The 14628-nt window shown below is 39.2% G+C and overlaps 1 protein-coding gene across 2 annotated transcripts in view; it reads right to left on the bottom strand.

Moving 5' to 3' along the window:
• MYH10 (myosin heavy chain 10) overlaps positions 1–14628 on the bottom strand; it is a 100353-nt gene that overhangs the window by 69995 nt on the left and 15730 nt on the right. For both annotated transcript variants that reach the window (XM_055723284.1, XM_055723276.1), the window contains exon 3: positions 13720–13876. In XM_055723284.1, the coding sequence (XP_055579259.1) occupies positions 13720–13876 (157 nt within the window). The remainder of the gene's footprint in view (positions 1–13719; positions 13877–14628) is intronic.

The raw sequence follows: 14628 nt of genomic DNA, 5'->3' as shown, positions 1-14628 counted from the left end.
CTTGAACCCCGGGTTCAGCTCTGGGCCCCTCGCTCCAAGAGGGACGCAGAGGGGCTGGAGCATGTCCAGGGACGGGCAGGGGACTGGGGCACAAGTCTGATGGGGGGCAGCTCAGGACACTGGGAGTGTTTAGCCTCGAGAAAAGGTGGCTCGGGGGGAACCTTATTGTTCTCTAGAGCTGCCTGAAAGGGTCAGTCTCTTCTCCCAGGTTTCAAGTGACAGGACAAGAGGAAACTGCCTCAAGTTCTGTCAAGGGAGGTTTAGACTGGATATGAGGAAAACTCATACGAGGGGTGTCAGGCATTAAAACAGGCTGCCCAGGAAGGTGGTGGAATCCCTATCCCTGGAGGTGTTTAAAAATAGCATAGATGTGGTGCTTAGGGATATGATTTAGTGGTGAACTTGACCGTCCTCGGTTAACAGTTGGACTTTATACTCTCAAAAGGTCTTCTCCAACCTAAATGAATCTATGATTAACCTCCTTTCCCCACTCAGGTTGAAGAAAAAGCTATGGGCTACTACATATCCAGCTATCAACCAGCAGAAAATTATGGAGAGGAAAATGGTTCTTATTTGCAGGTACATCAAGGGTTGTCCTCCCCAAAGCCCAAGACTCTCACAGATCATGCAGTTTGACAAAGCCTTTCCTTTTATTTCTCCAGAGCCTGAAATACCTATCCAACAGTGATAAAATGCCAGCCCCGTTGCTGTAGCAGACACAACCAAAGAAGTTACAGCTTTTGTTGGGGTGGAGGAGACAACTTTGGTATTTATCAAATGGGAGAAATCATTGTCTTTCTAAAAAGAGGGAGCGATGTAGGGGGAATGGAGGGTTCCTGTTTATTTTTAGGCCATATTTAATACTCAGATGCCATAGACCACAAACCAAGAAAAGCTTGGTTCCATGATCAATACCTTTGTTTGTTGTGGATATCAGGCTTGGAAGATCTGTTGTATATTTGCCCTTTACTGTAGGTGAACAGGCTCAAATATCAATCTATTCAAGGACATTTAAAAACTGAATTCCTGACAACTTTTGTGAAAATAGGTCACTGCCTGGAGGAAAGAGACCTTCCCATCAGCACAGATTTTGCTGCTGTCAGAGGATTCACAGGGCTGGGTCATAAATGCTACATAGCATTATAAAGCATGCAGGTGGTCTAACAATCTGCCCTTCTTCAATTCCAAACTCTAATTTTTTCCCTTCCCCCCCCCCCTTTTTTTTTCCAACTAAGTCCTACTGGACTGATAAGCACAGAAAAGATCTGGTTACAGAGATGAAGCATGCCTTTATATTTTGTGTTTGTCTTTAAAATGTTGCCTAGTTACTCCATAAACTATCATCAAACACTTAACACTATGAAGTAACTTGCAACAAACATCTCTAACAAGCATAACAGAAAGACTGACAGGCACAAGTTTGTTTGCCGAGTACCTGCCTTACTGCAGGCCAGATGTACCCTGACACACTTATGCTCACCATGAGATTTCTGCAACAGCACACTTTATCCTACATTTCACCTCTACCTTTAGTTGTGCAATAATATTTGCTATGTACAGCTCAGTCATTCACTCTTCAGCATACGTTCCGCACTTCACAAAGCAACAAGGGCAGTCTACAGGAATGCAGTCAGTATTTTGCCAACAGTAACCCATTAAATATCCAAGTGAACTTTCCAGAAAGCATGTAATTTGCTAACAATATAAAGCTGGCATTTCAAGTTACAATACCTAAATTTAATCAAGCCAGTACTGACTATTTAAGGAAGCTGAATCTACACAGGCCCAAAGCATCTGATGTGATACATCCACTAGTGCCAAAGGAGCTGGACAGTTATCATCATCAGATGATGGACACGTCATGGGCATCTTCAAGAAAACCAAGTAGGATCATTGCATTATCTTTCTAGAAGGTGGAAGGAACCTCTGGAGGTCAGAAATCATCAAGGACACCTTAGGGGAAAGCCATCTCTTCCAATGTACCTTGAATTATCTTTTTCTTCTTGCCTTATCAGCTTATTCATCTGTTGGTCAGTTTTTACATCAGTCTTAGTTCTTTGAGATTGTCAAGCAATGAACTTGCAGAAATTCTCATTCTTTGTTCTAAAATGTGTAATGCCAGTTTATACTAGTAGTAAGATCAAATTCAGGTACATTCCACTCCTCATGGCTATTCAGTGGTTTTAAGATTTCGAATAATAATATTTATCAGTTTTTCTTCATCAGTGCTCAGACCATTTTCCACAAAACACCGAAAGCCCCCAGTGCTAGCTCAAACACCAATTCATGAAGAACTACATCAGAACTCTCCCTCCAGCCCTATGCCATCCACTTCAAAGACAAATACAACAGTGCTGTTTTAAATCAATTCCCAACTCCCTACTTTGGTTACCTCGTATTTCCCCATATAGCCTGACACAAGACGAAGCCAGCCAGTGCCTACTACATTTCCTCTACCTAAGAAAGCTGTCAGGTTGAACTGCCATCAACCACTTTTGCCTGACGAGTATCTCACTTTTGCCTCTCCCACATACTTCATTTAATTGCTCCAAGACACCTCCAAGTCTTCAGTGAAGAGCTGAGAAAGCACCTTCGCTGTGAGGCAGGGACACTGATGTAGACACTCTATAGGTGTTCCTGCTATTTGTGAAGTTAAAAAGAACAAAAGCTTTTTTAAAAAATAAAATGTGGTTCTATCCCTTACTCTAAAAGATGTGAGATTTGAGATAAAACACAACAGCCATACTTAGTTTTCCCTGCTGACTGACTGCTAAGTACATTAAAAGTTAATAATTATCAAATGAAGCATAGCAGAGGTCAGTCAAATCCCAGTCATGGTTTACCCTGCAACTTGTTTACGGTGAACCATAGCACTGAATACAAGTATTTCTTGCATGTCTACAGCAGACTTCATGACCACACTCATTATTCACTCCCTTACCCCAAACAGCTCAAGCTGCTACACAAGCGCTCCAGCACAGACATAGTGAATGTGGCTAACCTAACACAGCATCATCAAACCCTGGAAGAACAAGCCAAGCTATGAATTGAGGCTATTTTAGAAGTCACGAGTTCGGTATTTGCAACATTAGCTTGAAATTATCGAAATTCCTAAAGAAAAAATTGTGACATTTGTTTTCACAGTTGCTAGCCAGGGCTGAATCAGCATAAAAGGAGAAAACAAATAGCTGTTAGACTACATCCTGCCCACTTAATGAAACTGTGGGTAGCTTCTCCATTACATACCAGATAGAAATTGAATTTTTTTTAGGCCTCATTAAGTTTGAAGACACTCAAACATGGCTTATGTTTTCACTGGCAGTCTTTCACTGCCTTTGTTAACTACCATTAAGAGAAGCTTTAGTATGTGTAACTTAGCAATTACAACAGAGCTGCTACATTTGTGACCAGAAGTTAATAGGTAACACACTCCTTCACTAAAAAAATTCATTCAAACAGGTATGGATTTATAACACTTGCAACCACCCCAATCTATTATGCAATATGAAATTTATTTAGCTTTTTGAAACAGGTGACTGCTGTAGTTTAGGAGATAAGCAGAGAATACAAGTCAGCCTTCAGTTTTGAAGAGGACCAGAGAAAATTGCACAGTCCCAAGGGCTGATCCACGCTGTGAGCGATGGCTGAGAGGTACAGACAAGCAGTATGTGGAGACTGAAACAACTTCGATTGTGAGAGTGCTCCTGATGCACCACACCATCAAGCCAGTGGGGCCAGCTATAACTTACATGACTGATTTACCGTCAAAGCCAACAACTGGTTCTCACACAAGTGTTTAATGCAACTTAGCTGAAGGGCAGTAACAATCCATAAAGCAGCAGCTTCTTAAACTGCTCCAGCTAGAGCTGCAAGGACTTGCTCACTTATACTTAATGTTCTTCAAATGACACAGATGAGCAGTTCTCATCCTTCCTGATTTGTGGCTTCCGAAGAGTTTTCCCAGTAGAAATGACCAGCTCCTAAATCTTCTAAACAGGCCATCCCTAGGCTTACTTTTCAGTTTTTATTTGAATGCTACTTAGAAGTAACTTAAGTTCAGTGGTAGCTGACAAGCCACAGGCTGGAAAAGGTTTATTTAAACTGTAGAGTATTCAGCATAGCAGTGGTTTACTATTCTCCATCACCCTGGTTAAGTTACTCTGTTTCCCATGTAGTACAAATTTTACCTAGACAAAGATTATATTGTCAACTGAAACAATGACTCAAGGAGGTCCTTTAACTATAGTATCTGCCATTTAAGCTCACTAATTTCACTTTCTTTCCGAAACAAATAAGCAAGCACAAACCACTTCACAAAACTGGCCATGAATTAACTTTCGCTCAAGTGGGCTCTTCCTAAGCTGCTTGATCATGCCTGAGCTTCACAAGTCTGGAAAGATAGTATCCTAACAGTACCACAGCTAGGCTTTCTGACTTCACCATGGTCAGTGGTTTGGCTTTTTGTTCCCTTGCACACAGGACAGTAGATCACCTAGCATATCACTCTACCCCCAGTAAGGTCAGCCACACCAGCCACACCAAGGATTTTAACACACTGCTAGCAATAGCTAGGCTAAAGGGTTGTAAGCATTTTTCTGATAGATATTTCCCAAGACCTGTAACAAGCCTTTTGATGAGTATGTTTATCTGAAAACATTTTAAGTCTCAGATTTGTTGTATAGGCTTCTTACACCTCTGTTCATCAGTGGTGGATTCATTCCTTTTTCCTAATCACTGAACAGCACAAGTTCTAAAACACTTCCCTAAAAGAACATGCAAAAGCCACTGCTACATAAGACGTTTCAGGAGACAAAAAGCTCATGAGCTTCCACCACTTTACATGCCAAACTGAGGCTACCTTGTGAGTGTGGAAAGGTACAGCACAACCAACTTTGTACCCTGGGCAGCATTCAAGGTAAACATTTGTCTACAATTAAGATTTGGGGTGGGGAGTACAGATCTCTCAAGTGAGACAGTTCAAACTGTAAAATCCTTTCCTCAAAGGACACAAGTCAATGCTACTTTCCTATATTTTAAACACAGATTTCCCTTAGGTTTGATTCCAAATAGTTTTTCAAGTTGTTCAACAGTTCAGAGGACAAATACCACACTTTCCCTACCCTCTCATGTCTAAATCGCCACTAAGTTCTGAATAAACCATTTCAGCACAACAATTCGAAGTTGCACAATATAAATTTGTCCTTCAGCTTTTTAAAAAAAAAAAAAGAAAAAAATCACATGTATATCCAGATCTCCTTTCCTTTGGAGGAAAGATGTTGACCTTCATTTCTTTAAGGTCAAGAAAGCTTTTCTTCACATGCACTTGTACACACAAAAAAAGCATTTTCTTCCCCCATTACCATTTTTCCAAACACGAGCATCATACATTACTTAAACTATTTATCGGGGGGGAGGGGGGCGGATCACTAGAACCCTCTTCGATTTATCCCTTGAGCATATAGGCCCAACACAAACATTTGTTCCTGGAAGGACAAAGCACTAACATTCATCTGACAGTTTCATTTTATCTGCTGATAATTAAAGTAAACCTTCCCTATCAGAAATGGTCATGAACAATCACTCCTTACAAAGTGACTTAGATTGGTGAGGTTTTCTGCGTAGCTTAAATACTGTTTCCACCTAGAAATCTAGCAGATATTACGCTAAGGGGAGAAGCAGTAACATCCCCCTATGGAGAACGGGAGGGGAACCAGAACATCTCTCCGCCAACTACAACTTTTATCCACCCATTTTCAGCCCCTAATACACCCTTTATCCCACCCTTAGCCTTCAATAAGATGTGAAAAACAAGGATAGAAGAAAGAGGATTATAATCATTGTAGGAAATTTTGACCCAGTAACTACTGTGAATTCATTCCTGTACTAAAGACAATGTTTCCCTGTGGTTTTGTGGAGGAAAACAATTTAACCACATCTTTTAAATTTATTTCATTTGAGATGCTGAATGTCACCATGAACAAATACTGCTTTAAGAAGAGAAACAGTGACATTTTACCAGTTGCCTCTTCTTGGCCAGTTTCACAGTTCAGTGTAGTAAGAAATATTACTTAAGGAAAGCACCCAAGTACAGACTCATTAAGTTCCATGCAGTCATAATAAACTAACAGCTGTACCACAGTTTCCAATAGTCTCATCAGCCTCTTAAAAGCCAGCTGCAGCAGATTCCTGCACTCCTACCACTCCCATACACTGCCCAGAGAGGCACCCACTAAACCATCACACCCCACAACCCCCTCAGCGTTATGAAGAAAACAGATGATTACCATTTAACCCAAGTGCACTTTTATATGCAGATTACAAAGTAAATTTATGATATATCAAGACAGACCACATACAATCGTAATCAGGATCACACTCCAACAGCAGATAACACACGGACCAAAATTAGCAGGCAAGAATGATTCCCTGCAACACCTTCCCAGTAGCCCAGCAAATTCTCCTGCAATTTCCTGATCCATTATCCTCAGACTTCAGGTTCACTTATTCTCAATGGCTTTTTGGACAAGCACAGGCTTTGAGCACACACTACATCCTAAGGCCCAGACTACCACAGTTTATGTGGTAGTCTTTTTGTTGTTTTTAAACATGTCACTTTCAGATTTCAAGTAATGACCCTTTGTTCTTGCATAGGAAGAGATGGGGTGGGGAAAGGACCACTATTCCCTCTCCCTGTGCCACTTCAGATATAGACTTCTGTTACATCTGACCTGAATTATCATTTCCATGCTGAACACCGTTTTGTTAATTTCAGTTGTTTTTTTGAATGTCTTCCTGTCATATTTCCTCTTCACCCAAAGTAGTTCAGCACCCCAGAGGACATTGACTGACAAAAACCAGTTATTGTGCAAAACATGCAACACCTAGGAGTGCTGTTAGAGTGCAGTGTGCTGTCAAGATTAGACTACTTTTAAGTTTTTGTTGCACAAGCATTAATGTCTTGATGTATGTCATCTGAAGGCCAAAGCCAAGCCGAAGTGAATTATCTATTTCACAACTACCTAGAAACAAATGGAGTTTAATTTAAACTAAAGCTTCAGAGTAGAAGCAGGTGCTGGCTGAGTAATATGCACAAAATGATTCATCTCATGAATTATTTCATTAGTTGGATGCACTTAGCCTTGAATTCCTGTCTGTAGGCTAGCACAGTCACAATTCAATTATGAGGCCAGCTTGCATAGCAAGTCTTAACATTAATATTATCATCAGCTGGTTAGAGTATCAACCAAAAAGACCATGGAACTGGCTAATCTGCTGCAACATTCCACTTCAGCAGTCAGGAGAAAACAGCCAAGGCACCAAAGAAACTACAATTTTTTTATGTAACAATTATCACTCCTGTCTCATTTTTAAATCTAAGAAAGTTACTTCTTGAAGTTACACAAAAAAAAAGTCAACCACTTCAAGCAATGCTTCTAAGCAACTAAGAAAAGAGTTGTTTACTGTAAATATCATCATGCTTAATTAAGTTTGTAGCCTTGAGGTTGAACACCAATGAAAATGAGGGATCCAAACACATTTTGACAACCAGAAGGACAAACGTTAGGAACTGTTGTCACAAGCACTAAAGCACTAAAACTTTTTCAACAATAACGAAAAAGTTAGAGACATGATAGTATACTATAATCTAGTTCTATAAACTAAATTCAATCAAGTTTGTTCAATAAGCAATTGCTACTGATTTCATTCTGAAACAATATAGCAAGGCACATTAAACTATGAAAATAACTTCACAGGCACTGAAGCACACAGATTTAATATCAAGAGAAAGAACAGATGACCAAGGAGAAGGAGATTAAATACTGCACAATGGGTTTAGCTGACAGAAACATTTCTCATTTTACTTCAAATTCAAAAATAATGAGGTGGAAGACTTTCTGCGTGATGGATTTCAGTTTTTTCTACTTAATTTCTTGCTTCAAGAATCTCCCTCCACTCAGCCATTAAGACCACTGTATATTACATTCCTACTTGATTCAAACCAGTGTTGATACTTAGGTGACAATAACATGAGTATATTCCACACCAGCCTGACTGGACAAAATGAAAACACAAATCACAGTATAACAATAAAGAGACCTATAAATCCTTCACATTACATTTACCAATCAACTAGTTCTGCTTACATTGCCATTCTGCACTTTGTACCTGTTTAAAGAGCTTTGGGGAATCTTTTGGTATGTCAAGATAGAACGAAAATATCAAGAATATTAATGGCACATGTAACAGGTTCTATACACTCCTCACACAACAGAGAATGCTAGTTAATATCAGTTCTTTTATATTAAGATCTATATTAAGATCACTGCCAGGCTTTTTAGTCTCAAAAGTAATCTTTTCCTCTGCCATCTGAAGATTTAATAGACCTTTAAAGAAAAGAGTTGTCACATTTTAGTTTTAATTCTTTTCTTCCCTTTTTTTTTTGAGGGGGGAGTACTCCCCAAAGGGAGGACTTAAACCAAGATTAAATAAAAATATAGATAAATGCAATATTTTTAAGAGAGAAATACTGCATCTGTAGACAGTACTGGCTTTCCAACACCAAGCGTTCACTTCACGTATTACGCTGTTTCCGATAAACCTTCTCTGCAACAGGATTAAAGGCAGTCCTAAAATATCAGCGCTAATTTTGTGCTCATCAACATGTCCTCAGGGAAACAGGATAAAAAGGAGAGACTAAGCATAATTATACAAGAGTAATATTAGTAAGCAAGCTGGTCTTTGGCAACAAAGAGCCAACAAGTTTTCCTTCATATTTCTTCCAAAGCACTTTTAAGAGTCAATGAATAAAGAGGTGTAACAAAACAATGCCATGCTTCCTGTAGAAATACAGTGGGAGAGTAGGAATGGAGGAAGGAGAAGAGAAAGCCAAGCATGATAAAAGCACAAGACAAAAATGTATGTCAGTGCTGCCTTCTCACAAGTCTCCCTTGCTAGTAAAATAAAGATAGTCATAGATGGACTATCAGACTCACAGAATTAGCTTGCTTAAAGAAAATCCTAGTCCCTGTCAAAATGTTTTCTTCTTACTGCCTATAACTTCTAGCAGCATAGAACACTAGCAAGTCTTGCAAATTGTATTACCAAACAGAATTAAGGTCAATGTTGTCACAGGGATTAGGATACCGATTCCCTATGATCATGTCAACTGTCCAGCAGTCGTGAAAAGCTCAGTCTAGTATTCTTTTCTGAAGCACAGCACCTCCAACCCTATGCATTTCTGCATCCGATTTCTGTCTAGGGCTAAACAATTTCAATATGCCTAGAAGCCCCTGGCTTACGTGTACTTACTGCTTCAACATAACATTAAAAAAATGAAAACACAGGAGAAATCCACTAAGTAACCTGTGAAGCAACACCCTACTACCACACTACTTTGAAAAACAATTACGGGGGAGGGGGGCGAAATCCAGTACATAAAGCTGAATTGCATGCTACTATCTTCTGAGGTCAAGGCACTAGGTAATGAGTCTTTTCCTGAAGAGAAATCCTGATTGTGATAACCAGAACGCACCCAAAGTCTTGCTTGTTTTTAATAAGCCTGCACTCACAGTCTTTACTACAAGTCTTGCAGAAAAGGCAAGATTTACAAGATCAAGCAGTCAGTGAGGTTTGCTTTTTCGTTGCAAAACTTGCCTCAAATCCCTAGCGTAGCACAGCTGCACCACCACTCAGCCATTAAAAACTCCTCTGCACCGCCCTCTTCCTTGTGAGAGCTTACCCCAGTTCAGTACGTCTCTCTGGGGAATACTATTCCCTCTCCAAAACAGAACTGGGCTTCTTTAACATACACTCTGGTTTAGAGCTCTTCCCCCCCGCCCCCCCAGCCCTTTGTCCTCCATGTTTAACAAGCACTGAAACAGACTTTCAGCACATTCTCCTCCCCACTAAAGGGCACAAGGAGAGCTGACCTGTGAAGAGAGGGCTGAAGGTCCTCCAAAACAGGAAATTCTTCAAGGGGACAACAATAGAGCAGCAGTTTGATGACTGGAAGTTAGCAACGCTTCTATACAACCTTTCCTTAACAGTGCACTATGAAGTGCAGTGCTCTGTTTGTATCACCAGTTTAACAAAATGGAGTATTTCTAGCAACATTTAAAACTAGGAACACCTATTGAGATGCACACACGTCAGTTGTTTCTGCCAACCAAGAAGCCTTTTGCTCCCATAATCTAAACCAGAAATAAGTATTTTGTTGTTTAAGCTCAATTATTAAACATACAAAACTTTGGATTAGTAGAAACCTAAAGTTATTCTCTAATCATCCATGCTCTGAATTAAAGGCATAAAAGCATTAAGATACTGAACAACAGTTTACTCACTGTGCCCAATTACCAGCACAAAAAAAAAAAATTGTGTTGTATGAAATCAGGCTGCTCAGAGCCACAGCTCAGGTCCAGGTATCCTGTTAATCAGTGTAACACATCTCACAAAGACCTAGAAAATTAGTCGTTTGTGATTAACTACAAGGAAAGTAAACATGATTATACTGGAAAAAATACCACTGAACAGGCCAGGAAAAATACAGCCAACCATTTTCATTGTCCTAAACTAGTGGTCAAGATATTTCTACAAGGGTATGGTCATATGCAAAGGAATCGCATCTCTGGTTTGAATTTCAGGCTTGAATCCTAATAATTAAGGTTTATATGTCAAATACTGGAAACACAGAAGTCATTCATATCAAGAGAAACCTATTAATGCCCTATAATAGCAACAGCCCAACTTGCAAAAATACTGGAAAAGCTCTCTCCCCTGTCCCACACTCCCTACCATGCTATCTCTGTCTCCCAAAGCAATTACATGCACAAGCATGGACATGAACTGGAGAACAGTTTTACAGTTGTACCTATGTGTTAGTAACTTAGCAGCAAAAGCATTTTGGTCAAGGATTATGCTGCAAGTAAATGCTAGCAGAGGCCTCTGATGACTTAGTCTGAAGCACTGCAATTAATACAGCTAGTTCTTGGTTGGAGACCTATTTTTACTAGCTAGAAGTTTGATACACACTTTCTGTTTCCTTAAAGGCAAAGTCTAGCAAAACATAAGGCATACTTAAAAAGATTAAGGGCATTTTGGGCATTACGTTGAATACTTGGTTGGCATGGGAAACCTAGCTCTCCCTACCAAATTCTAGGTACATTCAGTAGTTGACCTTGTTTTGCCACTGATGACCAGAAAAGTTGAATATTGTATTAATCTCCTACTCTTAAGTATTATTTGACATTCTAATGTCTAGAAAAACCTTAGTTGTAACTGCAGCTTTTACTTATATGAAGACCTGTTAGAAAATATATGAATTCAGTTCCCTGAAGTTCCTCTGTCTCTCTACATCAGGTCCCATCTAGAGGTGCTGTAAGCAAAGAGGGACCAGCACTGAGCAGGGTTAGGGCCAGACTTCTCCACTCACCCTACTTCAGACAAATGCTCACTAGTCATTATCATCATGACCAATTACTGTTTCACAAGACTACGTAAAACCAGGGTTGTTGCATAAAATCACCAATACAGATAGCAGCGTCTCATACTACATGCAAGCACATCTCCCTGTGGAGTCTGTACACCACTTTCCTCACAAAGGAAGTAACTTAACACCTGTGAACAGTTTAATGAGTCCATTATACATTCAGAAGCAGCACTGTTTCCCCCTTGCTCTGATCAAACCCCATCAGGAAGAGAAGTTTGCTCATTAAAATAATTGCCAAACACAAAACTGCTAATGCCTATTCTAGAGTTTTTACTTATCCTTGGCAATGCAATTGTGAAGGCAAGCCATCAATGGAAAAGTTTTCTGGCTGATTGCAGTCACTTGCTAAAATGAACAGGGAGTAGCTCCATACAGGTGAGGGGCAGTAGAAACACAGAGTTAGTAAGGGTAACTAAGAAGTTATTCCCCAATGAATGGATCCTGTTGCATAGTTTTCACCTATTCTTATTCCAATCTATGCCTTCATTCTTTCAAATGGAGAGAATTCAGACTATCAAAATCAGAAAGAAAGCAAGCACAGGGACACACAAACAGAGATTTGATAAAAAATATAAACCTCCTTATATCAGTATGGAAAGAAAACAAGACTAACCAAACATATGGCATCATGTGAAAGTTTTTTTTCATTTCATCTTCCAAAAATAGTAACATCAGTGCATGGAGTAAGATCTCCAGAGATATGAATCAGTATTAGCACAGTATGTGAATAAATATATAGAGCACCTGAAGTGTGGTAACTACTGACATTGACTTACTTTATTAGAGGACATTTATCTCAAGAATTTTTCAAAAGTTCTTAAGACAATTTCAAAAGATATTATACTTTTAGAATGGGAAGCCCTTATCCACAAACCACTTGAGACTGCTATGAATAAACTCCTTAAAATAATCTTAAGGTTTGCCCTGTTCTTCCACATCCACTTATTAGGAGTCCTCTGGTCTGAGCTGTTAGAGGCTGCTGTTCTGGTCAAAAGGCCATAGTTGTTCTTCCATAGAAAAAAAACGACCCAAATATCCATTGAGAAGTGTGACAACTCTTGGTGGCCCCAGTTTGCTGCTCTTCCATTGCTTGCCCCTGCATCACCCTGCTCAGAGGTGATGGCATAGTTTCTGGGGTGAAAGAGCACTCAGCAATCCAGCAACCTGTACATAATTATCAAGCAGCGCTAAGGACAAAGGCACAACTGAAGAAAAAAAAAGACTTAGTGCGATTTATTTAAAGACAGGGAATGTCTTTTTAGAGAAAAAAAACCACAAAGGTTTACATTTAAGTGGTTGGTTGACCTGGTAGCAGAAACTGTTTTCTTGTTTGTGTGAATTTTAACCTACTTCCAGTACATCTATACCAGGTCTATAGCAGAAAACACCCTAAGTTTTTCAGACTTGCCTCTTCATTACACATACTTTTCTAGATACATGTTGGTGTTGCCATGTCAGTAAAACAGCCACCTAAATAGGAACCACTGTTGGGTAGCATGAGCTGTGTTTCCGACATACTATGTCAGAAATGCAATTTTACAACAGCATGTGTTTAGACACATTTATATAATGCCAGTTTCACAATTTTCTTATTTGCCCAGCAGAGTCTTAAAGCCAAAATTCAAAAAATGTGTCCACCATAAACCTAGTCTCTGTTCTACTATAGACATGACTACACAGTTTGGAGAAGAAAAAATCTTCAGGGTTAAGCATTACCCTGACCTTTTTTTGAACTCAAACATACTATTGTTCCATTGTCACTTCAGATTATTTGTCAGCTGCCAAAATGCCAACATTTTTATAGAATTAGAAACACAAGCCATTAACATACTTCAGCTTTCCCTTTTCAATCACACTTTTTCATTCTCACTTCATTCAAAGCCAGTGCACTAACACCTTTTGACATGAATCTTACCTCTTCTTAAGGAAAAAGTATTCCTACCATAACTTTCAGTGCCACCAGCTGGCACAGTACACTTCCTATTAGTGTTGGTTTGCTTCTATGCCTCAGGAAGTCAAAGAAATATGCCAACAGGGATCAACCTTCAAGTTATTTCTATTCTGAAAGTTCAGGGTTCTAGCTATGAAAGCTCTCCCTCCTCCCCTTTAAGTACTAGAAAAGATTCTGACTGTGTAAGAAATCACTGCATAGCGGGATAACAAAGCTCCTGAGTTTTAGGTACATTACAAAGAATTGTCAACTAACTGTTAAGTAACATTTAACTAATTCTTACCTTGTAGCATGCATCTATATGCAGATTCAGATATTGCATAAATGTGCGGTGGCATTTCATGGCGCTTCTTCCCTCTGTACATCTCAATAATGTTTTCTGAATAAATCGGGAGGTTCTTGTAAGGATTTATAACTACGCAGAACAACCCTGAATAAGTCTTAAAAAAAAAAATAGAGAAACATTTCTGTTAGTGAATAGTATTGAAACAGAGCCATAAAGAGCAGTAAACTTTTAACACAGGTTCTATATTTATCTCAAAACAAAACTGTGGTCCTTTTTGTTGAAAAACTCAAAGTACATGCTATATTCAAATTATTGGTTTCTAGTTCTCTTAAAAGGCTCTTTAATTACTTTTTATGCAGGTAAAGATAATAAATATGAGTAAATATGAAGTTGGAACATCTGATCCCTTTTGCACAGACATTTAAATCTCCCTTCCATTTGCTAATGGATTTATAGATATCTTCAGTTATTCAAGTCCTTCAGTAAAATGTGTATTCAAAGTTATTTTTTCATTTTGGAAGGAACTGATAACACCGATTACTCTAGTAAATTATTTGGATAAGGAAAAATCTTATTTTCAACTACTACTATTTCTGCTGTCCATCTGCCTTTCCCGCTCATCAGCCTTTCTCAATTCCAAGGCAGTCTCCTCACAGACAGGTCATTCCCTCCCCTGTCCCAGCTGATGGATAGCCTGGCAGCTGGCACTACAAGTGTTTTCTAGCCTGCTTTTAGAGTTGATATTCAACAGAAAGTACCAGGACTACTATAATATCAAGAAACTCCAATACAATTTTACACTGTTTATTTCATTGACTTTTATTGAGGTATTTCTGTTGAGCCAAAAAATGCCTCAAGTTTGCAAAACTGAGCACACACTGCAAATGATGCATACACGTCCACATT

Source organism: Falco cherrug, chromosome 1, assembly GCF_023634085.1.
Source record: "Falco cherrug isolate bFalChe1 chromosome 1, bFalChe1.pri, whole genome shotgun sequence".
In the NCBI taxonomy this organism is placed as follows: Eukaryota; Metazoa; Chordata; class Aves; order Falconiformes; family Falconidae; genus Falco; species Falco cherrug.
This window is presented reverse-complemented; position numbering and strand designations above follow the sequence as displayed.